This window comes from Struthio camelus, chromosome 1 (genome assembly GCF_040807025.1).
Source record: "Struthio camelus isolate bStrCam1 chromosome 1, bStrCam1.hap1, whole genome shotgun sequence".
NCBI classification, from domain to species: Eukaryota; Metazoa; Chordata; class Aves; order Struthioniformes; family Struthionidae; genus Struthio; species Struthio camelus.
Window position 1 is genome coordinate 11,002,396 of NC_090942.1, and position 27,315 is coordinate 11,029,710.

Consider the following 27,315-nt stretch of genomic DNA (forward strand, 5'->3'; position numbering starts at 1 on the left):
GGATTTCAGATTTCACCAGTGTCTAATTTCTATTTCAGAAGCTGTCAGATAACTAGTCAAGCTGTCAGCAAAAGAAATCGGTCCTGCAGTTTTCTTTTTTTTATTTTTATCAGATAGCAAATAATTAGCCTATTCAAGGCTGTGCAAAAATAATGCAAGTCAACACTTGACTAGTTGCTAAAAAGAGCCTGGCAATCTTAAGCAGTGTTAGGTATTAAATAATTATAAAGTATGGTAATATAATATAGTTTAAAAGAATTCCACCCTCTCCTTTTTGTGACCATTTTGATGAAATGTGTGGCTTTTCCTCACTTCTGCTGTGTCATCACTGTGTCACTCCCCCCAGGAGCAAACTGTTAGCTTAAGCACCAAGAACAGCAAGTATAACAAATACAGGGGGCTTTCAGACAGACAGATATTTTGAGAGGTATTTATAAATTGTAAGAACATAATGGCTATACTGTGTGAGAGCAAAGGTACATTTAGACTTTGCTAATGTCTCCAACTGTGGCCAGCAGCAGATGCCTAGTGAGAAGTATATGATCATGACAGACTCGTAGTGTGTTTGCCACAGGCTTTTCTCTGTCAATGCAGGCCTGTAGCACATTTTTTAAGGGAAAGGATGGAATTAATCTAACTAAATGTGGATATCTTCATGGCAGTTATGCCATGTATGAGTTTCCCTCTCTAGAATAATCACATAGTGTTCAGTAGAAAATAATAAACCTCTTCTGATTCCATGTTCTAAATCTCACCACCAAGTAGATACCAAACAGAGATTAGGCAAATTATAACATATGTCAGCACACTCAGTGGAGCAGGGCAGAGGTCTTGATATATAATTAGAGCTGATCCGCTGCCTGTAGGAGCTGATATTGCTAAAAATAAGTTGTAGCTCACCATCAGTGCGGGATGTAACAGTTGCAATTAAAAAAAAAAAAATTCAGAAACTAAGGAGTTCTGGATTGGATTATCAGGGTAATTACTAGTCTTTTTCCATCAGTAGGGTTGCTGTGGAACATTGCACATTTTTTCATCTTTTCCCAGTTATTTTTTGCTCACTAACCTTGTGATTTGAAGTGTATGAAGTTCTGAAAATGTGAATAGCATGTCCTGGCTACCAAAGACCAGTTGCAGGCTGATTGTTAGGGCAAAAGTCTTATTATCACTATTCTTGAGTGACTTCTCAGTATTTTCTTTGCTCTTACGTTTCCTTTAAGAGTTTTCTTTGTAGCATTTTTTTTTTTGATGCAAAAAATATTTAGCAGTTACTCCTTAAGAAAACAGAAGTCAACTTCTTGCCTAAAATCCTTTCTTTTAGGCCCCAGGGCTACCAGCCTAAACAGTTAAGTCATGTTTAAGTTGCTTTGATTTCAAACATATGTGAATCCACAAGACAGCCAGTAAAAGCAATTTCTCTCTGTACCGACAGCGTAAAATGGATCTCTGCATGAACTAAGGCTGATGGGATCCAATTTCCTGTTGGCTTTCCTCTTTGTTCGTATGTCCGTGGCCTAACTGTGATTTACCGTGGTGGCATTGCGCTCAACAGTGAACTCTCATCAATGGAAAAAAGACTAGATTTGCTAGGTGAAGGAGCTCAGCTGTCCCAGCATTGCGGTACTAGGCTCTGCTAGGCTCTTCCTGCTGCTTTTTTAAGTTAAAGTAACTTGTTGAGGACAGCCTCACTGCATATACTTTGATAAATTTTCTCAAGAAGCTCTGCAAGTGGTATGTGATAGACATAGGATGGTAACTGGGCGCATCTTGTCAGCAAGGTTCTTTTTTTAGAAAAGGATGTTACCCACTTTCTCAAATATCTAAAATTTTCCAGTTCTCTTCTTGTTTGTTGCCTCTAGTATATGGAAGTGATGGGGCTTGTTTCCTCTTACTCAAGGAATTTGTACTGTCATACTCAATGTCCGATGCCGTACTAGCTTTATGAGAGCATACATTGCAAGTAACTTCAGCCCCTTCCTTTTTAGAAGTCTTCTAAAGACAGAGTGCATACTGTTATATTTATATAGCAGAAAATAAGGAAGAAGTGCATTTATTCATAATTATTCTTTATTTATTCCACTGGAACTGAGCTTAAAATCACATCCACTCCAACAAGCACAAACAAGATCATCCTTTTGAATAATGTCTGGTAAATTAAAGGGGCTAAATTTTAGAGAAAGACAAACCTATTTACTGCCTTCCGAGCATCACTTTTTTGTCATTCTTCACAGTTTGTGTTTCTGTAAGCTGACTGCTGTGAACACGATGCTAAATTCTTACAGAGAAAAGTTATGAGCAAATCTGACATTTGAAATCCTAAAGCATGGAACCCTGTGGAAAATGGTATAATATAAATAAAGACCATAGTCTTTATTTCTCTTTTTCTCTTTTTTTTTTTCACAATCACATAATTTCATTTGCTTTATTCTGTGAACTATTACCTTTATGTTTTATTTAACAATATGTTTTCATATGAGTTTATCTACACATTTTACTCCATTATTTTTCTCATTTGTTGTACGCAACAGCACAGGATTCTCGGAATAAAATATGACCCATGTGAAGACCTGATTTTATCTGTGTAAGTGATAGCAAGCTAAGTGTTTGTGGTTTTCTTTGCTGTGGAGATGATGTGGTTTTCAGACTTTTTGAAATATATTAATTTTAGTGAAATATTAAGAATTCAGTAACTTGTCCCGTTAAGAAAATTTTAGCACTAGAGCCTGAGGGTTGGATTTTCATCTTCTTATGTATGTTAGTGAGAGGTTAATCTCTTTGGTATTATTCTTTTGACTTAACTACTCAAAATATGAACACAGCTTTGAGAACCCGAGCCTTAACTCCCTGATATAAATCTGCAACTCGTTCTTTGCAAATGTTCTGCTGTAACCCTAAAGATTTCTCATGTTATCAGAATACATCTAACATGATTTGCAGAGGGCTTGTCTCTGCAAACACTGAGCATAAAACTTCCCCACAGTGAATTCAGTGGATAAGTTCATGATACCTTGCTCCATGCCAAGTCTTCTGGCTCAGTCCTGGGACAGACAATAAGAAGGCACAAAAGATTAGAATTATGATTTGTTCAATATTTTTCAGCCTGTTTATTGTACCTCCATTCCTATTTTCCAGAATGAATTATCATCAACCATTTTGTCATCTTCCTCAAAAGAGAAGGTGTGGAGGTAAAATTTAAGCCTGAATTTGTATATTTCCAGGCTGATATTTGAAATTTTGAGGTAAATTTTCACTTGAAACCAGTTAGCCCAACTACCTTCATCTAGTTATATTTTTTAGTGACAAGATTCGAGAAAATGTGTTTGAATTATCAAATCACATTAACAAAATTAGTCCCATTTTGAGCTGGAACTGTTCAACAGCTATTTGCCACCACAGGGGAAATACCTACCGTTATCTTCCAAGATGATGATTCACCAGGGAATGTCTAATATATAAAATGGTTTGTTTTCTTGCCATGTTGGCTAGTGTGCATGCTTTTGATATTGCAAAAGTTTTTCAATATCATGCAACCGAGACTGTGGACAGTGCCTGCTGAGTTTGAGTCAGAAGGAAATTAAACTCCTCACTTGTGTATAAAGGTAAGTTGAAGTTGATGGGATCATAACATTGAAAGATCTCATCAGTGTGAGGTGAAAGGGCTTTATTTTGTGCCATTTAAACAACATTCAGTGAATGTCACATCAAATCATCTATCTAAGTAGACTATCTGATGCCTTTGTCAAAAAATCAGTGCTTGATCTCGTGCTGTTTTGCCATCTTAGGAATGCAGGTGCTGGAATGGAATAGCATCCCGTTGACCGGAAAAACTTATGAAGAAGTCCAAAGTATTATTCAACAGAGTGGGGAAGCAGAAATATGTGTAAGACTGTGAGTTTTTCCCCATCTTTCTGTTTCCATTTTTTTGGCTTTTCATGGCTTTTTTATTTATTTATTTACAGTTGTTAAGGTGGAACCTTTGTTACCCTGAAGCACCAATGGAATAATTAGCAAAAGAGTTCAGTGTGAGTTTGGGAGGTCTATATGTTTGTCCTTTTTTCTTTTAAAGTCATAAGGAAATGTAAGTTGAAGCAGATTTTAGTAATTATACCTCTATAGACAGTGATCTCTCCATTTTCAGGCCACAATCTCCTCTCATTAACACACAATTCACTGAATTTATTGGGGCTGGCCATTAAAAGAAAATGATAATTTTGCACTAACTTGATTTTTATTGAAATATGTAGCTTTTAGGTGAAAGTCGTTTAAGCATCATGAGAAACGTATGTACTCCAGGATAAACTCACATTCAATCCATTAAAGATTTCACCTTAAAAGAACCTTTTCTCCTCAGCTCTTTGACTTTAGCAGCATTGCAAATATATAAATATCAGCTAAGAAGGGGCCATGCTTGGGAGCTGCTTTCTGTCATGAACCACTATTCATTTATCTACTTAATACAATAATGAGGGTACGAGGAAAGAGTTTCTTTTGTCTCAGGCTTCTCATTGCTCTCTTTAGGGATCTCAACATGCTTTCAGATTCTGAGAATCCCCAGCACCTGGAATTGCATGACCCAGTAAAGGCAGGTAAGTGATAAGCTGTTGCTTGGATATTTAAGGATTGGAGAACAGCTGAAAATCAGATACGGTATAGGCGAGGATACTAGCACTGTAAACCCAAGTATTAGCTTTGAAATCTTGTTATGGGCAAAAAGGGGACCACACTTTATATGCGAAGCAAAAAATTTGTTATTGGTCTAATTGAAAGTTTTGTTAGCATACCAAAAATACAACAAGCAGTTATCATTAGTAGTCCAATTCCATTGATACTGACACAGTCCAAATTACCTAATTAATGCAGAGGAAATCTCAGAAGCAATACTGCAGTTAACATTTGTTATACAGGGAAAGCGTCCTGTTGGCTACCCTTTTTTCCTGTGGCGTTATGCTCCCCCTTCCTCTGCTTCTCGAGTCCCTAGGGGCAGTGCTGTCGGTCTGGGGCACTGCAGCAAGTTGACACTTCTTGGGGAAGTGGCTGGAAGGAGTATGACATTTGTGGTGAGAATTTTTCCCTTCTCCTTGCTGGGAGGTGCATGATGTTGATGATTCCTTCCTCTTCACTTCAGGGTCTTCCTGAGGCTATTTTTAGATGTTTTCTAGCATGCTTCACACCCTGCTCTCTCTTCACTGGTTTGCAACTCTATATTACATATGACTTTACTTTATATTGTACACTTTACATGTGTTAGGTGCCTATTTTTTGTTCATTTTATTGCTCGTAAAATTGATTCTGCCCAGCTCCTAATTTTTCGTTAGTGGCAGTAACTGACCACTGAGTTGCGGGTAGCCCTGGCACCTCAGTTATGATCCTGTGCCTAAAGCTTCAAGCCATCATCCCAGGCCTGTACTACTATAAGCTGCATCATTATTCTAGAGTCATAAATAGTTATTTCTGCACAGCATAATTACTTGTTGTTCATATATATACATCTATAAAATTATAAAATATATATATCTAAATTATTAACAATAGGCCTTATACCACACAATTACACAAAATGAAGCATAACTAAGACAAACGAGGTTATAGCCATCTGGTCATTAGACAGTTGCTGTTACAGCTAAACAGTCTAAACCTCCTAGCAAGCTGAAACAAGCCCAAATACAACCTGACAAGCCCCGAGGCCTGTGTTAGCTTAATACAAAGCCTGTGGCCTGTTACTAGTGATGACAATACTGTATTTACTAGGATATGGGGTTATACTAGGAGAGTACTTTGTGTGAAGTTCTGTTATGTGACTTCTAAGATGACAGCTGCTTTGGGAGATTTCCCTTCTGTTCGGTCAGCACCATGAGTACAGGCTGTATAGTCAGACCTAGTCCAACTTTGAACCTACATCCACAATATTACTAGCAATGCAGCCCTTTATGTAGCTCAGTGCAAATTAAATAGTTGTTTTAGTCAGCTTCTCAGGGCTCCATATTGAGTTCTGTGGTTTTGTAGCTGCACTTTTATCAGTCAGTGAATAAGTTAGCTGGATTAAATTCTCCGTTTTGTGGCCATGGAGCACTTCACATCTGTCAGCATCTTTACTGAGAAGCTAGCTTTTGTTGAAAATTGATGTTATTGATATTAGTTGCAAATGAATACTGAGTCTAACAGAGCTTTGAGGTAAGTCTGAGTTTTTCCTTCTCTTAGGTTTGTGTATTCTCTTCAGAAAGGAGCAGTTTCCTTTCCTGTAGACCTAATCTAGCCTAGCAGCCAAGATAAGGCTCACATACTGCCTTCCCCTTTGCTGTACTGGCTGAAAAGAATTTAAGTCTCTGGGAAAAGCATAATGCATAGTAAGCTGCAAATAAACAAACTGCCAGTGAATAGATTAGGAATGGAAATATGCAGAAATTTTATGTTGCCTAATCTTTAGCAGGACCAGATCAATGACTATAGTAAAGACCTTCGACCTCTAATACTTTTGAGAATCTAGAATGCAGGCTGAGCCTAATATCATTTTAACTCTAAGCACTTCAAAACACCTATGAAACTTGGTCTCATTTGTCTATTTAAAGGAAGGAGAGAGTCATCTACAAGGGGTAAATTATCTCCACTCATTTCAGACACACCCTAACACAGATGCCACGTATAAGGGTGTATAATAAGGGAAGATGAATCAGGGCTGTGGTTTTGGATTTGCATTCATTTTATTCTGTTTGCAGTCTTAAAATTTTAAGCTCATTTTAGCATCTTTATTTTTCTATAAATTATCTCAGGAGCAGAATTCAATGTTATTGAACATCCATTTGACTCAAAAAGAGCTGAGGTTAAAGCTTGTTATAGCAAAGTTCAGACACCTGGTAAAAAAGGACCAGTTCTCAATAGCGAACCATAGTCCAGGCCAGTCTTTAACAATGTCATTTCCTCTAGGATGATTTAAAGTGATCAGCCAAGGCTTACTTTACTTCAGGTAAAGAGTAATCTTTGTAGAAGGCTTGTGAGACGAGTAGCACTAATTGACAGTGTTGAGTAAATGGGTTAAAATTGGGATGTTGAAATTGGGGGAGAGGGAGATGCTTCTGTTTTTCATAGCTTGGCCTTTGCTTCTTCAAATTATACAAGCAAATGGTATGAAAATTTATAAAGATCAGTGTCCTGTTCCCTGTGCTATGGCAAAATAAAACTCAATGTGTTAGCAGTTATCAATGCAAAGCTCTTTTACTTTGATCCAGTAGATAAAGCGAAGTCCCCAGGGGTTGATCCTAAGCAGCTGGCTGCAGAGCTCCAAAAGGTTTCTCTACAGCAGGCCCCTTTGGTTGCTTCCTCAGGAGTGGAAAAGGGATCTCATGTTCACTCTGGAACCACTTCAGCCGCCTCCAGTGCTGTTCCTAGTCCTGGTCAGCCTGGCTCTCCCTCGGTGAGCAAAAAGCGACATAGCAGTAAGGTACGAAACTTCTCAGTTATGCGGTAACATTGTTCTGATCACAAGAATAACTGCGTATTTATCTTCCTTAATGTAGCAAGAGATCACAGCATGTATTGATGAATCCATTTCCATGGCAGTGATGGGTATTACTGTTAAGTTATACAATTTAGAAGCAACAAAAGGAGATTATGTGATTTATCCAAGGTCATACAAGATTCGCCCCTCTTTGAAAATAGATTCCTTGAGCTTAATGCTATTCTTCTAAAATGAAATAAATTCTCTTTTCATTCTTTGTTTTTATTGCTTTTTGAACTATGCGCTACATGATGGATGAGGTACTAATTACACAGAAAAAGCTGGTATTAGTAAAAACTGGGATTTACCCCTCTATACTAAGCTACTATTGAAGTGCTAGAAGCCATGAAAAATCGTAGCAGTATTGAGTGTTTCTCTGAAAGCCAGAAGAGCGAAAAATAAATTTACCACCAAAATGTCAATATTTTCTCACTAACTCCTGTGAACGTGTTAACCATAGTTTCACATTTCCCTTGCCACTTTCTGTCCATTTCTCAGCTGAACTTCTTCCTCATTGTGCATCCACCTACATACTTGGTGAGGGCAGGATGGGAATTTAGTAGCCTTTTTTTTTTTCCCCCACAGTGAAAACTGGGTCATAAGGTCACCTATTATATTTTTACATTTTCACCCAAAAAACCCCCACCTAAAATAAAAATCAGTCTTGCAAAGACTGTATTTGCTAGTACAATTTGCAAGATGGAAAATTTGGATTTTTCTTAAATGACTACCCTGAATACTCAGCCTCTCACTGTCTTACTATTAGAAGCAAGGTTTCACATTGTAAAACAATACACTTCCCAACTATCTTTTTATCTGTATCTTTATTCCTTCCTGAGTCTCAAGAGTTTAAAAGAACCCAGTCACGAGTGGATTCCCACCACATTATTGTTGTTTTTGTACTTCTGTGCGGTTGAAGCTGATTACGACTTGAACTGTGGTCGTGTTAGGTACAAGTGAAAAATAGAAAATGGTGCCTGCTCAAAAAGTACATCATTTCACATAGCTTTTCAATATGCTTATGTATCTTTTGTGTGAGGGGAAATGCAACAATCCTCCTCCCCCAGCAATTCAGCAGAAAACATAAAGATATTTATTGATCGATTTGTTTAGGATAGTAGTTCTGTCTGGCCAGAATTCCCATAGTCTGTTTTTTGAACTAATTCAGACCTATGAGGCACACCTTAAATCCACATGCCTGGATTTACTGCACCTATCATGAGACTGGATGAATTCTGCCGTCAAAGTCCATGTGCTGTGTATGAAGGAAAGTACAGGTTTCTTAGCACAGATGTGAGTATCTTTACTGAAGTTGTTCCTTTTTGGTTAGAGGAATTGTGCTCCTAAATTACCTGAATAGTGACTCAAGATCCAGAAAGCACTGCTGTACAGTATTATCCTGGAGAGGTGCCTCTCTCTGTCCATCTCAGAAGAGTAGGTTCCCAGCTTAGGCTCTGTAGCAGGTCACCTACTGTAAGATGCATAAATTACACTTCCTGTTCATAGAAGATTTAGTAATTTTTATGTGAAAATTCATCTGGAGGCTTCTAAAACAATTATACTGAAGCAATTATATTACAATTAATGCCTTCCTATATGAGATGCAAAAGTCAAAATTAATCAGGTAAATATTTAAAGCATCCTTTGTTTATTTCTGAAAATCATAATGAGAGGCATTCCTTTCTTAAAAAACATAGCTGCTCTTGGCTTGTGCGATTTCTGTTCCTTGACGCCATGCCAAGTTTATAATGCTGTTGAGATCTCTTAGGATGAGCAGTTGCTTTCTCTTCTTTCTCAAAAGCCTCTCCGTCTTGGTCTGACAGCACTTCTAGTCAGGCTGCAACACTGATTCTTTACATTCGTCAGAGTTTCATGACAGACTAAATATCCAACTAATCTAACTGCCTCGTATTTTTAGCCAGTAAAAATCCTCTTTTTCAAGCTTTTTGTATAGAATGTACACTCCAAAAATGTTGTGGGAGACTTTTTGATGTTCTACGGTGAAGACTGTCATATCGAATGCTTTGTCCCATTGCCATGGAGAGTGATGGAGCATGGATCCTGGCATTAAGAGAGTTCCCCATCGTGCCACTGACAGCCCTTGTCAGCAGTGGTGACAGAGCATTGCAGAGCACCAGATATTATATTGAGGAGGTGAAGAAGTGGGGAACATCAGAAGAAATTAATTTTTTCATCACAGAAGAGAGTTAACCTTTGGGAGCTGTGATCAGGCTGTATAATGTCCAAACCTGTTGCCTTACTAATGTAAACTGGACTGTAGAACAATCTTGCATTTACCTGATGGATACTAAATGTGCTCTAGAAACCTTTGATAGTCTTTACGTATTGAAGAAAAATGGGCTGTTCTTCTAAACCCTTAGATCCCCTAGCTCCTAGGGAAGCCAGAAGAGAACTATTTTTTCTTATTTTCAGATTAATCCTCACCGACACCCTGATTCATGAAGATACTTAATTTTATGTCTGCCTTTAAATCCAGATCCAACTTCAAAATTGGCCCTGTTGTGAGCTGTGGGTTATACCGGATGACCTCCAGAGGTCCTTTGCAGGCTAAATTGTTCTTGTTTCTTTGACAGGTGTGGGTAGTTCTTCTTGGTCAGTGTTAAATCAGCTGACATCAGAGAGGACACAAACTGTTTAACACACTGGAGCACAGCCTTATAAATGAATACAGAGATTTAATGATGCTGTAGAAATGACTGGACTTAAAAATGCACATATATTTTTGCAGGCATATAGAGAAAGGCAAAATACCTGCACAGTTAAGGGGTAACTCCACTTTAATTACCTTTGCAAGTCCCAACACAAGTTCACTGTGCCCTCTTCCTGTTGTCTGAACTCCTACAACATCACTTGACAGAAGAGACATTCTATATTACACGATATTTGGGGTTAACCAGACAAATTATTTTTTGCCATTCAGAGTTGTGAAATATTAGACCTTTTAGAATATCTCACAGTTATTTTCTGGACACGGTACAGCTCACTTGCTGTTATTTTGTAGCATTGGCATTGGCAGTGCTAGTGTAGACTGAGGTCTGAACTGTTAACGAACAATATAATCCCTTTGTAGAGGTAAAGTATGAGAAAGGTAAACCATGTAAGTCCTACTTGGAGGGTTTGCGTGATATTCAGATAGCTCACTGTCTCTGGCAAAAGGAGTGAAGTTCTCTCTTTAAACGTTCTTTTTCAAGGACCAAATAGGTTTTAGGAATTGTTTGCTGTCAATATGTATGTTACACAAATCATTTAGGATCCAGAACATTTTATGGACTATCTGTGGTCTAGTGATGTTCTTGAGCTTTTAGATTAGTTATGCTTCTTTACAGGATTTGTAGGGCACCAAAAAAAAGCTAATGTAAAAAATTTCCACTGGAATTACTTTTGAAAGACATATACAGTTTCAGCAAAATCAACATTTTTTTTATGAAAAAGCTATTATTCTTAAAGAAGTACAACTGGAAGGCAAGATGAAGCATGTGAAACAAACAAACAAAAATAAGGCCACACAGGACAGTAAATGTAAGTATAGGCAGGGAGTATGAAATTTGCCTCATCTAGGCATATTGTTGCGTAACTTAGACTTTGAGGAGGCAGTCTGGCTTCAGGGACATTCAGATGAATAACAGGCAGGTTTTGACTGTTTGTCTCTCTTGTTTTCTGCTGCATGAGTATTTGGCTAGGATTTTTCTGATTAGTTGTGGTTCTTCTCAGATCTGAGTGACTAAGGGAACATATCTTCATAGCGAGCCTAGAATGGGTCGTATGCCACGGTGATTCAATGTGCTTTCATCGAGGAGATGCAGGTCCCATACTGGCCTAATTTAGAAAAATTATCATCCGTCACCCTGAGAAAATCTATAAGATTGCTGGGGGCCACAAAACAGACAGATAGTTTTTTACTATTCTCAGAAAGTGCAAGAAATCCTAATGGCCGAGAATAGTCTGTCAAGTTGCTGTTCACATCTGGAAAAGTAGGAGAAGATGATTTCTAAATTGGTCTTCAGAGACCAGTAAGTTTGTCCTTGTTTGCCTCCTTTTTCTGCTGTATCAACTGAAGGAAGCACATGTGGAGAGAATGCAAAAATATTCAAATCCTGCTACAGAACTGGAGAGCTTTCTTGCTTGACTGATAACTTGCAGAGTAGAAGTAGGTCCAGGGTGGCTTAAGGATACCACCGTTTAACAGAACAGCCTTTTGTTGAGAGTCTAGGATTTGAAGGAAATGATGAAATTTTGCTTCAACTACTAACAAAAATAGGGAAAATAAAAAAGAAATAAAAAGACACACTCTGAGGAATTTATTGCTTTTGTCAGCAATCTATAGAAGCTCAAAAATAGAGAATAGGCAGGAACAGGCAAGATTTTACAGAGTTGTAATGGGGAGGACATAAAGCTTAAATTTCATGTCATAGTAGATAGAAAAACTGTGGAGGGATTTGAAGATGAAATGATGTAGTTGAATTGATTATCAGAGAACATGGAATAAAGCAAAAGGTATTATAATAAGTTGGTGTGGAATTATGATATCCACTTCTCACCTGTTTTCACCTATCCAATTCTCACCTGTCTTTAGTGTTATTCTTTCCACTCTTTCTACCCACACTCACCTGAACTTGATTTGAACTATTCTAACCCATGCTGTTCTATAGAAATATGCCTCTGTTGTGTTTGACCTGTTATTTGGTTTCTCTTTGCAACGTTCAGTTTTCCAAGACTAGGATAATGCTGTCTCTCTTTCTCCCCAAGTCTCCCTGTGTGACCAATGTGCCGAGACTGTAAAGACCTTGATGGCCAGCTTGCCTGATTCTGTACTTGTGTGAGGCCTAGAAAAATGACTGGAGTGGAGTCTTTAAGTGTTATTAAAATAGCATAATTACTATTATTGAATGTACACACTGGAGACAATGAAATCATTTTGGAAAAATAAATGGTAGTATGGCAGTGTAAACAACACCTCTTTAAAAATGTTAACTTTGATAATCTATTATTTCCAAGATGCATATGTGTATTTCTGAGTATGTGCCTGTATATTTATTTATGTATTTTAATCTGGCAGCCCACTGAAGCTATAAAGTCTGCTTCCCATCCAATCACTGGAGAAATTCAGGTAAATATGTAATTATTGCTATGTAAACTGTTGTATGCTATGTAAACTGGCTGTTTTCCTGTTGAATAAGTTCTCTGAAAACAATCTCCATTAAGTGATTTCTTGTTTAACTTCAACCCCTTGAAGTGTCATTGTGAAAGTGAAATGACATGAGGTGTAAGTCAGTGCTAGATTTTTCACGTTTATCTTTAATGTCCACATATGAAATACAAACAGAAGAACAGAAAATACAACTGTTCCTGAAAGAGCTAAAAATACAGTGAATTTCATTCTAATCTTTAGCCTTTAGGCACTTACTGTGGCTTACCTCTGAAATTCTGAGACTCCCTACATTTAAACAAAGACCGCTGTGGGTTTCTTGTGGTGCAATGTAGTCTCGTTTCCATGCAATGTCAAATTTGTGATTATCTCTATATATATATATATATTTTTTAAACAGTGGAACTGTGAGCAGCAGAACAAAAGAAGCCTAATTTTTTATAGATTTCTCTCCTTCACTTTCTTAGTTCATCCCTCCTTCTTTTACTGATACTAAGGGTACTTCCATACTACTACAACATCCTTCCAAGGCTTGCGCTGCAGGTAGTCAGAGTTGTGTAATTCCTACCTAGTTAGCTGGCTGTTGCACGGCAGAATGTCAAGTGCTTGAATTTCATCTGCTTTTCCTTCACTGGAAGAGACAAATATGACTGTGTGCTTCTTTTTTAACAATACCTGTAGAATTTGAAATAATAATTCCTTTGAGTATCCAACATAGTCATCTCTAGCCTCCCATTATAGTCGTTGGGAAGACAGAGAAACTTCTAGGATGTAGTTATTTCCACGCAAAAGTAAAGATCTAAACCTCATTTTATGCAAAGGATTTGGAGAGAAGTTGAAACATTTAGGAAATACTGTTTAAAAATAAAAATCTTACTGTGTTTTACTGCCTTCTCTAGCTTCAAATCAGCTATGACAAACACCTTGGCAATCTTATCATCCACATCCTTCAGGCAAGAAACCTTGCTCCCAGAGACAACAATGGCTATTCTGACCCTTTTGTTAAAGTTTATCTTCTGCCAGGGAGAGGGTAAGTGCAGGAGAAATTTCATTTCTTTTTTTGTTTGTTACCTGTTGCTAATAAACAGAAAAGACAGTTATTGCTATAGAAAATGTGGGTACAAGATCAGGAAAAATGATGGCATGGTGAATTTTTAATGAGTTATTCAAAATTAAGAGCTGGATCCTATTCTCAGGAGGAAGTACATATTTTGTTAGTTCAGAGGCATCAGGATCATATCTGTTAGATTTCTTGTTTTTTTTAATCTTCCTATTTTAAAATTGTAGTGCATGCAAAAACTTATATTGAGAGAATGACAGAGTTTGCTGAAATGTACCAAATGTATGCACTCCAAAGTTCTTTTTAGAAATCTTTCTTTAATTTGTATTGAATTGCCTGCATTCTGGGGCTCATAATGAGTTGTCCTGTGACGCTATAGTACAGGAAGCTGCAAGTTAGGGTTAACATGGAGTTATTGCTTTCACTTGGACATTCTGAATTTGGGATAGATTTGCAAATGTGCACAACAGGAGCCGAGTTTGATTTAAGGTTAGAGGATGATATTAAAGGTCAGAAATATTAGCCAGAAAACATTCATTCCATGGGATTTTTTTTATTTTATTTTTTTAAGTGCTAAAAGCTAAGGTGTGATTTTAGTAATTCTGGTAATTTTGTATTTAGAGACTAAACAAATCACTAATCTTTTTTTTTCCACAGACCATTTCTTTTTAGGCTCTGATGATAATAACAAATAGCTCAGCAGCGTTCCTTTAAAAATGTGCTTCTATATTAGTGATTTTGTAGCTCTTTTTTGCTCTGAAGTTGCAGGATGTATACATATGCATAACTATACACATAGGTATAATAATTCTGCTGACTTCAGTGACACGATAGATGTATCTAAAGTTAAGCTCATGGATCAGACCTTAGTTTGCAAAGACAAATTCTGGCAAATTTTTCTGTATGTGTAATCACGCTCATGCTACAAGATTCTTAGACTTGGGCTGTGTTATTTAAAAAAAATTGTATTTTTGACCTTATTTAAGGTAGCAGGAAAGTGAATGCTATGGTCACAGTTCAGGAAGTGGTATAGAGACAAGCACACCCAAGAGCGCATGAATGGGACAACTAAAAGCATGTGGTTTTATTGGCATTAGAACTTGCTAATTCAAGTTGCACAGGATTCCATATTGTTCAGTGGCACTGGTTCCAAAGCTGTCACTGCATGTAATGGGAACAGGCTAGGATATGCTCTAAAAAGACACTTCATGGTGGACGGATAACACATTCAAGTATTAAAAATCTGGAGGCTTTTTTTGTGCAATTAAGAGTCTTGTTGAATACTTACTCAAGTACTTGATCAAACCAATCAAGGTACGTTTACTGATGTAGAAATGAGCCCTTGAACTACAGGTATGTTCATCCTGCAGAGTTCTAAGCCAGATCCAAATATAAGTTCAAGTTTGGGGCTAAATTATGAAGAATTTGGATTTTATTTTTGTTTGTGTTCATTTAAAATATGTCAGTGTTCTTGTTTCACATGTAACTTGGTGTTTTAGGGAATAATGAAGAGTTTCCCAAAAGTGCAAAACTTGTATTAGAAACCAGAAACTCATTAAATAGCTTTTATCTGTACTTCAATCCATATTAGGTTGCTTATTCTTTCTAATGCTTCTCTTTCCTTTGATTCTGGTACTAGGAACTACCTACTATTCATGTTTTCTTTCATCTCTATCTCTTCTCATTTTTTCTTATGCTGCTTCCTCTGTGTTCCTAACTCTATTTAATGCTGGGGGTACTCAGACAAGTCATGGTTGTCCAAAATGCAAGGTAGAGTGTGCTATCTTTCAATTTCATTCTTTTGTTTTTGTATGCATGCAGGATGTTATGATAAACCTATGCATTGAACTATAGATTTCTCTTGAGTTTTGATGACATATAATTGTGGCATGACTTTGCTGATCATCCTTTAGTACCTCCCATTTCGAGGTCAGAAGGGATTGGGAAAAAATAGCTAGCATTCCTTGATGCAGTAATATTCTAGGCCCAATCTCCAAAGACCAAAGAGAACTTTTTTTGAAATCTAGAAGAATTTAGTTCAGTAAGAGACATCTAAAATCAGTCGTCACTCACTAAAATTATGGCAGAGTAATTGTCTGCGAACTGGTCTCATGATTTTGAATGATGCCAGGAGAGACAGGCTTTGTCTGGAAGTGAGCCAGAGTATTTTTCTCTCTACAACTTGCACAGCATCCTGGCATTAAAACTAAGTAGCATTCTAGATAATCACCTAGATGAATTTAAGCTGATTGATTATATAAAAGGCCATTTAATGTAAACAAAGTTTCATTTGTAGTTACTAGAATTACTTGTGCTTTGTTTGTGCTGCCCTGGAAACATAAGGCAAAATTCTGTTCTAGAGAAATGCTGGTATCAACCCAGGCTAAGTACACAGTAATAGAATTTAAGGTCTATAATTCTGCACTTCTTTAAAAAGAGAAGCCTTATCAAACAAGTCAACAGATGGCATTTTAATAAACATATCTGTTCTAACATCAGCCTTTTCATCATTAATAAAAGGATTTAATGAATGTGTTTAAATGCCACATTTTACATGTGGTTATTCTATCCTTTTTTCATTGTACTTTCAGTTGTATTATGTATCTACAAATATAATTTGAGAAGCACAGAGAAATGATAAAGAGTAGTGCAGTTTCCATCTCCTCACACACGGCATATTTTACGAATTTCCAGTATGAATTATTTCATACTAGGTAAAGATTAGCTTTAATGAATGTATTTTAACAGAGCATTACCAATCACAGCCCAGAGGAGTATGTGTACCAGTAGGATAGACTTAATGTATTTGCCAGATCTTTCCCTTCAGACTTTTAAAGACCTTGGCCTGTCATCCAGCTTAGTCTGGGTCTGGGCTGCCTTAGATGTGGCCAAGGTCTCCTGCTTCCCTCTACTCCGTGGACTTCACTGGAAATATTCCAGAGTTACAGTGTTAACAGCCCATTTAACCTTTGTCTCTGCCAGCTCTGCAACTCAACACTGCATGAATCACCTTCTCGCATATCTCCAGAAAGAATCAGAAACTTTGAAAAGGTGATAAAGTCGTAATATTGCAAAAACAAATTGAGGACAGGAAGGGGAATGTCATGCTATGAGTGCATAGCAGGACCTTTCATACTTTCTTCAAACAGAAGGTGTATTATTTCCTTAACACAATAGGTCAGTGGACATTTAGCAGTCCAAGTTGTATATTACTACAGCAGCTTCATTAATGTAAGAAGTAAATGAGTTATCCTGGGTGCAGGAGAAGTCTAGGTAAGTTAATATTTCAGTAGTAGTTGATCAGATTCTTTTGAGGAGTATTTGTGAGGCCAGAGAGAGATGCCTTCAACCCTGCTGTCACTTGCCAATGTCACCTTGCTCCGAGTGGGTAAGTGATTTCTCAGGAAGATTTAGAGTGATGGCAGGGTGCCTTTCAAGCTTCAGAGTGGGAGAAGAATGCCACAGAGAGCTTAAAATATTTAAATTTTTAATTTCAGCTTTGCTTGCAAAAAATAACTTTGGGTAAGTTTCTTCTTAATGTGCCTTTGCTCCGCCTAGATTCTCATCCATCTCTCTCTTACTAAAGTATAAGAAAAAAATACAAGTTTCCTGAAAGATACCACTGTACTCCTTTGCCAGCAGAACTGACTGCTTTGTGGAGAGCTGCTGCTTTCTTCTCATAAACAGAGATGGATAGATGCTATGTTTTACAAACCCCATTTTTCAATAAATGGAAACCAGCAGTATAATATTTTTTCAAGAAAATAAATGTAACTGCAAAGAATGACTATGAGCGAAAAGTAAGAGCAGGAAGAGCTGCAAGTCCTTTTGCATTAGACAAGATCATTCAGCATTGACAGCTTGACAACCCCCCCCCCCCCCCCCAAAAAAAAAAAAGGACTTATTTTCTTTTCATTGCAAGGAAAAATATTTTATTACCTTGAGCAGAACTCCTCTGAGTTGTACATTTTTCTGCAGCTCTGGTATGATATCATTGGAGAGATACATAAGCCAAGACTTCTATCTTTTTTTTTTTTTTTTTTTTGTAATAACTGTGTGAAAATGAAGTGGCACTTGCCTAAAAATTGGAGATTTCTCTCTTTAAAAAAGAAAGTAAAAAAAATCAACTTATGCATATAGCTATCTATTTTTCATGCAAAAATGGGTATTTGTACTACATAAGTATGTTTTGAATGATTTGCTGAAAGTAAAAAACATCCAAAATGGAAAAGAATATTTTTTTAAATGAAAAATTAAGAGAAAGAAAAATGCTTTTAGGTTGAATGAAAAATTTCAGTCAGCTCTAGCTTTCAGTATGGAAATGTCAATAAAGTTTATTATTCTTCATGCCTGATCATATCTAGATGCTTCATTTAGATGCTAAATTCTAGAAGCCTTCTTGCTATGCTAACTTAAAAAACACTATTCAGAGCAGTCCCACAAGCAGAGCCATTGCTTGCCTTTCACAATGCATTCCCACTATCATAATGTCGATATATGTGACATTTTATAGATTTCTTGACATACCAGGTTTATAAAGCTGATGCTGTGTCCGCTTCAGGACTGTGGCTCTCATATTATAGTTGTAGTGGCTCAGTAGTCTACTGAGGATGGTTATTCTTTACAGCATCTGCCTGGCACACAGTTCAATTACTTAGTGAGCTTTAAGATAAGTAGCAGGTCCTCCTGGTAGGTCCATTGTGCCCAGCTTGCGTTGGTACGCAATAGCTTGATTGTATAAACTTTCAAATCCTTCCATAAAGTGAGTATAGCATCTCCTCTCCCCTTCTGAACCAACATTTTCAATAAATGCTGGCCCATTGGATAATGGAACAGAGCTATAAAGGCAGGTAATTACTTCTGAAATAATTAGTTCTGAAGATACATTAGCAAGAATACAGTCAGGAGCAGTGACATTTTGGCGAAAGAATGAACTAGGTGGCATAACTTCCTACATATTTTCTAAGTAGTTTCTGAAATATTACATGAACTTCAGAAAATTAATTTAAGTTTGTTGAGTTGCATGGACACTCTCCAATCAATACAACCATTTAAGTAATTTAAAATGTATGCTATGTAAAAGATAGAATTTCTGAAATATAGTAGGTTTGTTATTTGGGTTTTTTGGGTCAGTTTTGTAATGTATTGATTAATGTAAAACAGATAGATAGATAAAGGAAACTTAATCTCCAGAACCAGCCAAAATAATGATTTAAATTGTGTTTTAATTCTTGTAGCAGTGTGTTGAGGAGTGCTTCATTACATAAGCAATACTGTTAATTTTAGTGGGAACACTTGTGGAGTGTTTGGTGGGTTAACCACCATGTCCAAGGCTGTAATTCTGTAGACATACAAAGTAAGACAGCCCCCTAAGAATTAAAAAAGAGAGAAAAACAAAAGAAAATATTAACCTGCAGTGTGTTTCCTTTACAATTTCAAAATTCTTATCAAAACAGTTGAGAGCGCTCCTCCCCCTCAAACGAAACCTCAAACCTCGTAGAGTGTACTAATAAAATAAACAGTACCCAAGAATAGTCCTGGAAGCTGGAACTCAGTCACCAGTATTGTTAAATTTTTAGCCCAGGGCTAGCCATGGTTTTTGCCCAGCTCAGCTACCATTCTCCCAAACAGTTCATAGGCCCGCTTTGGGAAGTAACAAGCTGTCTAGTAGGGGCTTTGATGTGGCCACCCCTTTTTGAAGAATAAGGCCACCACACACTCCAGAATCATTAGAAGGTGGCACTGCACAACAGGATTGAGTTTGTAGACTGAAATCACTGGTGCTGAAGGCTCAAAATAGAGAATATATGCCTTTCGGGCAGCTTTAATTCAGACTAGCACCAATCTGGTACCATGTGCTATACACCATTAGTGGTTGGGTTGAATAAATGAGACCCTGGAGAGCATTTTCTGCTTTAGTTTAATATGAGAGGAATCTTGTTCATTAGCGCTGAGGCCATGCTACAGTGCAAACCCAAACACAGTTCAGTATTCACAGTTCAAGCTCAGTCAGAAGAGAGACAATCAGGAGAAGAGCACGCTGCCAAATGTTCATGCAGAGGCAGCATAACAGAATTTAGTGGGGTAGATACTGGTCATACTGTGGCATTTGGCCTGAGTGGTAAAGAACAGTCCTGAGCACATTTAGTTTAGTAACAGTTGTAACATGTAAGTTTTTCAGTGTATGGGAAGTTTGAGCAGAAGTATAAGGGCAGTTAACTTGCAGAGTGGCAAAAAAAGAATCTTTTCATCTGCTGGCTTTTCAAAGTATTAAAAGCTTTTCATGTTCTCCTACCCAACCTTTTCATGATCTCCATTAAAATTTATATTAAATTAAAATTGGAATGGAAGCAAATCTGACATCAAAGCTCACAGTGCTAGATGGATCCATATTCTATTAAAGGTTAGTGTATTGCTTTCCCCATATTCAGGAAGTGCAGACTATCATAGAATGCTCTACCAATTCTTTTTTAAAAATAGATTGTCCAGCCAAACATTTTATTCTTGGCTGTTGCTAAAAACAATCATAAGCTTGGTGCACTTTTATGTTTCTTTCCAGTACAGTTAGAGGCAGATCCAAAGAAGAGGATCAATAAGAAATTAGTGCTATCATTGAGAGGGTATTAGTTACCGTATGGCCTTCATTAAACATTCTTGTGAGATGAGACTGCTATAATCACAGAATGTAAACTATAAATATAATGGATTCATGCTACCCCAGTGTGCTAATAGAACTGTCTTGGAACACAAATCAGTGCATTATCACTTTCTCTTATAATCAGAGCACGACTCCTTCAGTGCAAAAACAGAACGTGTGTGTATGTGCTACTGGTGCTTTAGCTTGAAACAACAGTAGGCAGAGACGGCCTGCTGAAGAGTCAGAGGAGGATATTTTAAAAGATCATGTCAGGAAAGCATACTAAATGTAATAAAGAAACCCGCAGGCTATCTTTGTCCTCTTGTAATCCTGAGCTGTTGCCGAACTGGGGAAAGGAGTTCTCCTCCCTCCCCCACCTTTTTTTTGCATTAGAGCTGAAAGAAACAAAAGATCATTAATGTAATGTTTCCTTCCTTTGTTCAAATTCAGTGCTGAGTACAAGCGGAGGACTAAATACGTGCAGAAGAGCTTGAATCCCGAGTGGAATCAGACAGTCATTTATAAAAATATCTCCATGGAGCAGGTGTGTGACTGTTAGTACTACTCCTTGTGGTTGGCTGCTTTATTTGTATGGTCTGCAGTGGCCACTGTGGTGGGAGCAGTGGTTCTGGCAATTCTGTGAACCCCTGTGAACCCTTGCCAAATTTAGGGAAAATTTGGAATTGTGTCTTTGGCTTTGATAGCGGTCACTATATCAATACTCTTTTCTTGTCCCTTTTGCTCATAAAGTGGTAATTTGTGGGGATGGGGGATAGTTCAGAAGGCACCAAGTGTGAATTTCCTTGCTCAGGCCCATGCAGCGCATCACCTTTTACACACGCATCAAATTCTATACACACAGATACAATAGGAAAACATACAATGAGAATGGTATTATTTCTGCAGGATCAATATTGTTGTATTGTTAGTAATTTTACAAGTGCATTCAATATAAGTGTATCAGACAAACAGTGAGTTGTTTTGAGGGAGGTTGATCACTATTCACTTTTTCTCCTCTTCCCTAACTGTGTTCCACAGGAAGCACATGACCCATCAATTTGATCACAAGCTTGTGGCCTGAGATTCATACTTTTGTCGGCATTTCTCAGATTTGTGGAGATAGACAGTTCCAGGACCTTAACATTCATAATTATGTCACAAGTACATGTGTGGCAACTCTAAAAATGGTAATGCAATACAGGGAGGGAATAAATCTAGACATAATGAGTTTCTAAAGCAGATGCAGAAACCATTATTCTTGGCTGTAGAAGTCATGCAAGTTTCCTCCAAATACAGGTTCTACAATGTTCTTATTCAAAAACGTATATGAAATGTAGAGATACATGTTCACATATAGCAACAATGTTTATTAATTGGCTTGAAATATGACTTACCTGAAAAAAATATCAGATGAGATTTAATTTCCTTGTTATAGAAAGACTTCAGGAGGTCTATGAAAGTCTTCTCTGCCTGTTTCTTGGTGACTCTCTAATTCTAAGAATTGTCATCTGTGGTGTTAACTGAGGCAATATGTAGTAATTCAGTCCGCTTGGTCTCCATTTGGCTTTTAAAGAGACTTTCTGCCATGTGAAAAGGCAAAATGATGGTCAGGCCTTTTGTTTACATTATGTAGTATATTTTATGGGATACTGGATCTGCATGCAGTTTCTAATCTTTCTGCCTGTCTTAGTATTTTGTTCTTGATAGTTTCAACTTCATTTTTCAAGGCCATCTGATCTTTCCGTACTTCAAAAAAGATGCTGCAGTGACAAGAATATTGAATGACCAAATTTTTCAGTGCCTTTAAGGTGCTTCTCCAACATGACACTAAGACCTCAATATTATCTTCCTAACTTAAAATGTTAGTTATTCATTCTTCTTGTTCAGCAAGGGCAATGTAGAGGAAGATGTTGGCTTTTGCAAGGAGCAAAACCCTTCTCATAGAGGGACTTGCATGGTTGCTCATCTAATCTATAGCCTGTGGTCTTTACAGTCACTACCTCAGATTAATTCAGAGGCACTCTATTATATTTAGTGGTTGTGGTTAGTAAGGGTTCTGATGCTGGTTATGATTAGTAGGGTTTCACATGCTGCTTCTTGTAAGCTTGCATAAATCGAAGCTCATTGAAATAAGCCTAAGAAATAAGACTGAGAGGTTTGTATGGCTGCAACATAAACCCTAAATCAGGTTCATCACTGAAAAGGTTCATAAGTCTTAATATTTCCAAACAAGGTGGTCTGAGCTTTCCACTTAAAAATGACTCTTCGGGTTACTTAACATGCTTTCAGATTCTGCTGTGACATTTTACACAGCTGTAGGTAAGAGTCTTGGGCATCAGACATTCAGTTACTGTTTGGTCATTTTAAATTGGATGATGATCTTAATCTAGGATTTTAATAGATAGAGATATATATGTCGGAAAATCTCCTAATATCTTTCTTTGATGTCACTCTTTTGACCATTGCTTGGTGAAATGTAGCCTTTATGTCACATATTGAATTCTTTGAACTTCTGCTTTCAGTTTGCAAAATCCCTCCTTTTTCTTTCCTCTGAGATTTTTATACAGAGTTTATGATTGTAAGCATGCACACTTCTTCCAAGCATCATGTATGTTATATATTCTGTCATCTTCTCAGAGAGGGAAGCATGTGCAGGGAAAAGCATTTCCTTCCACACCTCTTCATGGCTTTTATCTAGTGGTTAGATAGCTGTGTGAATGATTCTTCTCCTATTAAATTTGTTGCCCTGGCTTAGAGAATACAAAATAAAGTGCCTGCCTGAATCAGCGCATTATTCCATGCTGATAAGTGCATTCTACAGTTTGAAGGCATGCATAGCTATTGTTTGCACTTACAAACCTCGTGAATACATATTTCACAATAGTCATGATAGACTGAGAATAAATGATCTGATCAACAAACAGGCAAAAATATATCATGAACAAAGTTGTACAGAGTTAACAAGCCCTTCCCTAATTTAAGCTTCTGAATCTTTATAAATATTATTTCCTAAAAGAAGCATCTCCTTGCCATTCGTCAAAGCAGGGGGTTGCTTTCTGACCACAAATAAGTATTATGAATATTTCCTAATATAGTCCTTTCACTGTCTAGACATTGGCTTGTTACACAATTTTTCATTTTCCTTTTCTGTTTCATAACCTAGCTGAAATTAAAGTGAAAATAATTATGAGAAAGACTTCTCTCTTTGAAATGAAACAGAGTTTTTCAAAGTCGGAATGATTAGTTTTCTAATGTAGCAAATTCTACTTTGACATTTGGAGATAAAATAAACTAAACTCTGAAAATTTAGCAATTTAAGGTGTTTTTTTTTTTTTAAAGTAATAAAGTGCAAGTAATTACAGTTTGAGAGGAAGGCCCAGTATACGTAGTACAAATATTGTATAATAATTGCTAACTCAAGTCAACTACCTACTTTGGGTAGGAGATGATGCATTTGAGTGATTTTAGGAGAGATGGTTAAAGGTATAAGTTCTTTTGCTGGTTAGTTCATTCAATATGATGTGTAGCTTTGTTCACCTCCATTTCTTATTCATCAGAAACTAGAAAAAGTTATTTCCTCAAGTAACAGATATAAATCACTAAAATGTGTAGCTAAAGCTCTTGCAAAATTTTTTCATGTCCTTAAATTGAAGGTAGTATATTTAGAAAGAATAATATTTTCAAAAGCCATGAGAGATTGAGGAGCCTAAGTCTCATTCCCAAAAGTAATAAAAGCCTTCATAAGAGTCAGTGAGACATTGAAGCCTATATATTACTGAAGATCTTGAACAATAGAATGTAGAGTCCTAAGTTACCTTTCGAAAGTCTTTTTTATCTTCCTGTCCTGAGGAACAGCAATATAGAGATGAGAACAATAAAATGTTAAATGTGAATATAAACACAAATGTGAATTAGACACAAATAAGTATATTGCATGATCTTATATAACACCTTAATTTCTGCCCATCAAATATGTAAACTGAAATTTGCAATCTTACTCTATTAAAATATCTGTGGAGTAGTTATAGAATTTACTGTAGGCCTAGGAGAAAATAAAACTGCATTAAAATATTTTGCCTTTACTCTAGTCATGGACTGTATGCACCTCTTTAAGGAAAATTTATTAAATATTTCAAGTGATGCATTTTTTAATTACAAATAGACTTGCATCATCAGTCACAACATACAGTGAACTTAAAACATTCAAATGCAAAAATAGACACTTCTCTCGTGTGTTATTGATTACGTCTTCAGCAAGGGAAATTATCATCCATAGTAGCAGGTTCTGCATATTCCTTCATCTTCTTTAAATGATGCTTGTCCACAGCAGCCTAAGGCTAACTGTAGTTCACATGCAATAACATGTCCTTACTATGTTTTTTTTTTTTCTTTAGTACATGCCTACAAGGCAAAAACTGAAACACTCTTTTCATAACATGGTTTGTGCTCAGATAAGTTTCACTGCTTTTCATAGTGTTTGTATGGCCTGCTGGGCCAAATGGCTTTCCTTCTTTTAGGGGTACTTTCTTATTTCCCTGTGACTGCATTGCCCACTTGCAGAAACCCACTGCAGTGGGTTCGACAGAAAATAATCTGTCGAAAGTTAAATCCCTGATGGGGATCAGAACTTCTGGCTTCATGAGCTAAAATAGGATGATGGGAGGCAGAACCTTACTTTGCTGTGAAAGTAGATAGGCCAGTTTTCAAGTCACTAGCGATCAAGGGCTTTTTGCCTTTAATAGTAGCACATATATACAGCTTCTGAAAAGTAATTTTCCTCCTATTTGAAACTCATTTCTTGCACCCTGCCTAATAAAGCTTTGTTGATGGTTTTTCATTGTCATAATAGTTTAGTAAAGCTTTTATAAGCTAAGAGGCTTAAAATAGATATCTCAAAGAAATCTAAGTGCTGCAAGTTTTTAGCATAGTTTTATACTAATACATACTAATGCAAAAAAGCTAGAAAAGTAGAGTTCCAGTTGTTTGAAAATCTCATCTATTTTCCAGTTGCCACTAAAAGTCCTTCAAATCTCTGTTTGTTTTTTTCCTTCCCTGGATCTTCTTTCTGTCTTTGCACAGTCATCACTTGGAACAAGACCATGTCCTTCTAAAATAGCAAAGATTGAGACAACACATTTCTGAGAAGTATTCATGCTATTCCTCTCTTTTTTTGAGGATGCAAACACAAATATTTAATATAACAGGAAATCGTATCATTCAGGAATCTAAAAGTAGCATGAACCAGTGGCTGCCCAACTCATTTTTCAGATTATTTTCCACATTGCAATTTTGATACTGTCTTGGAATAGCAGAGAATGGATTTGATTCAGTCAAGGAAATCAGCTTTACACATATCCTGTAAAGAACTTTCAAAAGGGAATCTTTCCTGTGTTCAACTTTTTGCTTAATTTTTGTAGGTTATTTTTAAGAAGAATGTATTAAATATTGCCTGAGTAGTAGGATTAAAAAAAGAGAAAGATTAAAGAATTGTTCTCAGTTATTAAAATACATATTATTAAATCTTAGCTTTCAAATCATGTTGTTGACTTCTTAAAGAGTAAGTTGTACTGCTAAAAATAATACCATTCCCCTTTGTATGGGTTTACCAGGATATGCTGATTTTTAACATGATTTCTAAAGAAACTGATTTTGCATAGTTGCTCATTTTTCTAAACCTAGCTGGGAGCAGAAGATATTCCTAATAATAAGAAGAAGAAATTACCAGTTTCATGCAATTTAAAATGCTTAAGAACTGTCTGAATCAGTGTTCCATTGAACCAAGCAGCAGTGGAAGGAAATAGTGAATGCTGGTTTTCCTGAGAGTACATGTAACATGTACATTAAATGGGATAGCTTATTATTTTGATCAATGATTGGATCAATTGTTGCCCCTCTGTCCTAAGCAGCCAGCTGGTAGTGAAAGCTGTGAGTGACAAGTTGCTTCTGACCCTGATTGTAGCGTAAGATTTCTGGTTTTGACTTTTTTTGTCCAAGTATGCAAACAGAGTCCTGTTTTCCTTAGTAATGCTTGGAAGAGTCCAGGAAGTTTTTCACTTACCACTTCCCAGCCTGACTTCTCAGATATCCCATATCCCTGGAACTTTTTCTTTCTTCTCTCTTGCAAGGCACATTAATTTATTCTTACCTCTTCAGCCACTTGTGAGACTTCTGCCCCTGGCACACAACACCGGTAATGAATCCTCTTGTCCTTTCTTGGCCATCAGTCCCCACAGACCCCTCAGATCACACTCAGATCAACCTTTTCTATAAGGTCAACTGCTTTGGTCAGTGACTCCTCTGTCTCAGGCTATCTTGTCATAAAAAAAGACTTGTTTCTTCCTTTAGCCTGTAAGAAGAGTGGTTTACACATCTATCATATTTAACAAGGTCTGCAGATAATGGGTTTCCATGGCTGCTGCTAATCCCTGACAGTACAACTTGTCTTACATGTCTGCACCACTTGCAGAGTCCCAATGACTGCACTGAGCTTGCAGGGTTGTTAAAGCCAGGTCTTCACGGGTGACATTATACAAATGGGGTTTTTAAATCAATGTATACAAAATCCACAAGCAGATGCAATTTAGGCAAATGTCTGAGTTCTGTGTAAACAAAGCAACTTATCAGACCTGAGGGTAAGAAAAGCTGCAGAAAATACAAAAATGGGGCTTTTTGAAAACAAACAAACAAAAAAAAAGCAGTTTGACTGTTGTGGTGGACAAGCAGGCTGGTAAGATCAGCTTACAGAAACTCCTCAAACAGTGCCAAATACAAGTCCTTCTGTCCTGATATCAAATAATAGCCCCATATTCCTTTTTCTGAGATCAAGGTTGAGGGGAGGACAAAACCTGCCTGCCTGTCACTATGAGAAAGGGTGCGCCGATATAATAAATAGAGTCCATTATGTAGACTTGATAGGAAGTTTATGATGGCAATGGGGTTAATTATCTTTTGACTTAAAT

At 37.0% G+C, this 27,315-nt stretch overlaps 1 protein-coding gene and 1 long non-coding RNA gene across 12 annotated transcripts in view; one reads left to right on the forward strand and one right to left on the reverse strand.

Moving 5' to 3' along the window:
• The window catches only part of PCLO (piccolo presynaptic cytomatrix protein), a 378,473-nt gene that overhangs the window by 281,595 nt on the left and 69,563 nt on the right, over positions 1 to 27,315 (forward strand). For 5 of the 11 annotated variants that reach the window (XM_068921710.1, XM_009680521.2, XM_009680522.2 and 2 more), the window contains exons 11-17: positions 3,783 to 3,888; positions 4,519 to 4,586; positions 7,224 to 7,435; positions 12,570 to 12,620; positions 13,559 to 13,689; positions 15,463 to 15,489; positions 20,807 to 20,900. In XM_068921710.1, the coding sequence (XP_068777811.1) occupies positions 3,783 to 3,888; positions 4,519 to 4,586; positions 7,224 to 7,435; positions 12,570 to 12,620; positions 13,559 to 13,689; positions 15,463 to 15,489; positions 20,807 to 20,900 (689 nt within the window). Of the gene's footprint in view, positions 1 to 3,782; positions 3,889 to 4,518; positions 4,587 to 7,223; positions 7,436 to 12,569; positions 12,621 to 13,558; positions 13,690 to 15,462; positions 15,490 to 20,806; positions 20,901 to 27,315 lie in introns of those variants that run through there. The other 6 variants (XM_068921643.1, XM_009680523.2, XM_009680525.2 and 3 more) reach the window with 5 other exon arrangements.
• On the reverse strand, positions 18,075 to 27,309 carry LOC104147714 (uncharacterized). Its single transcript, XR_694948.2, has 3 exons — positions 24,172 to 27,309; positions 21,751 to 21,936; positions 18,075 to 19,088 (listed from the first exon to the last, which is right to left on the reverse strand). It is a non-coding gene; the product is annotated as an uncharacterized lncRNA (long non-coding RNA).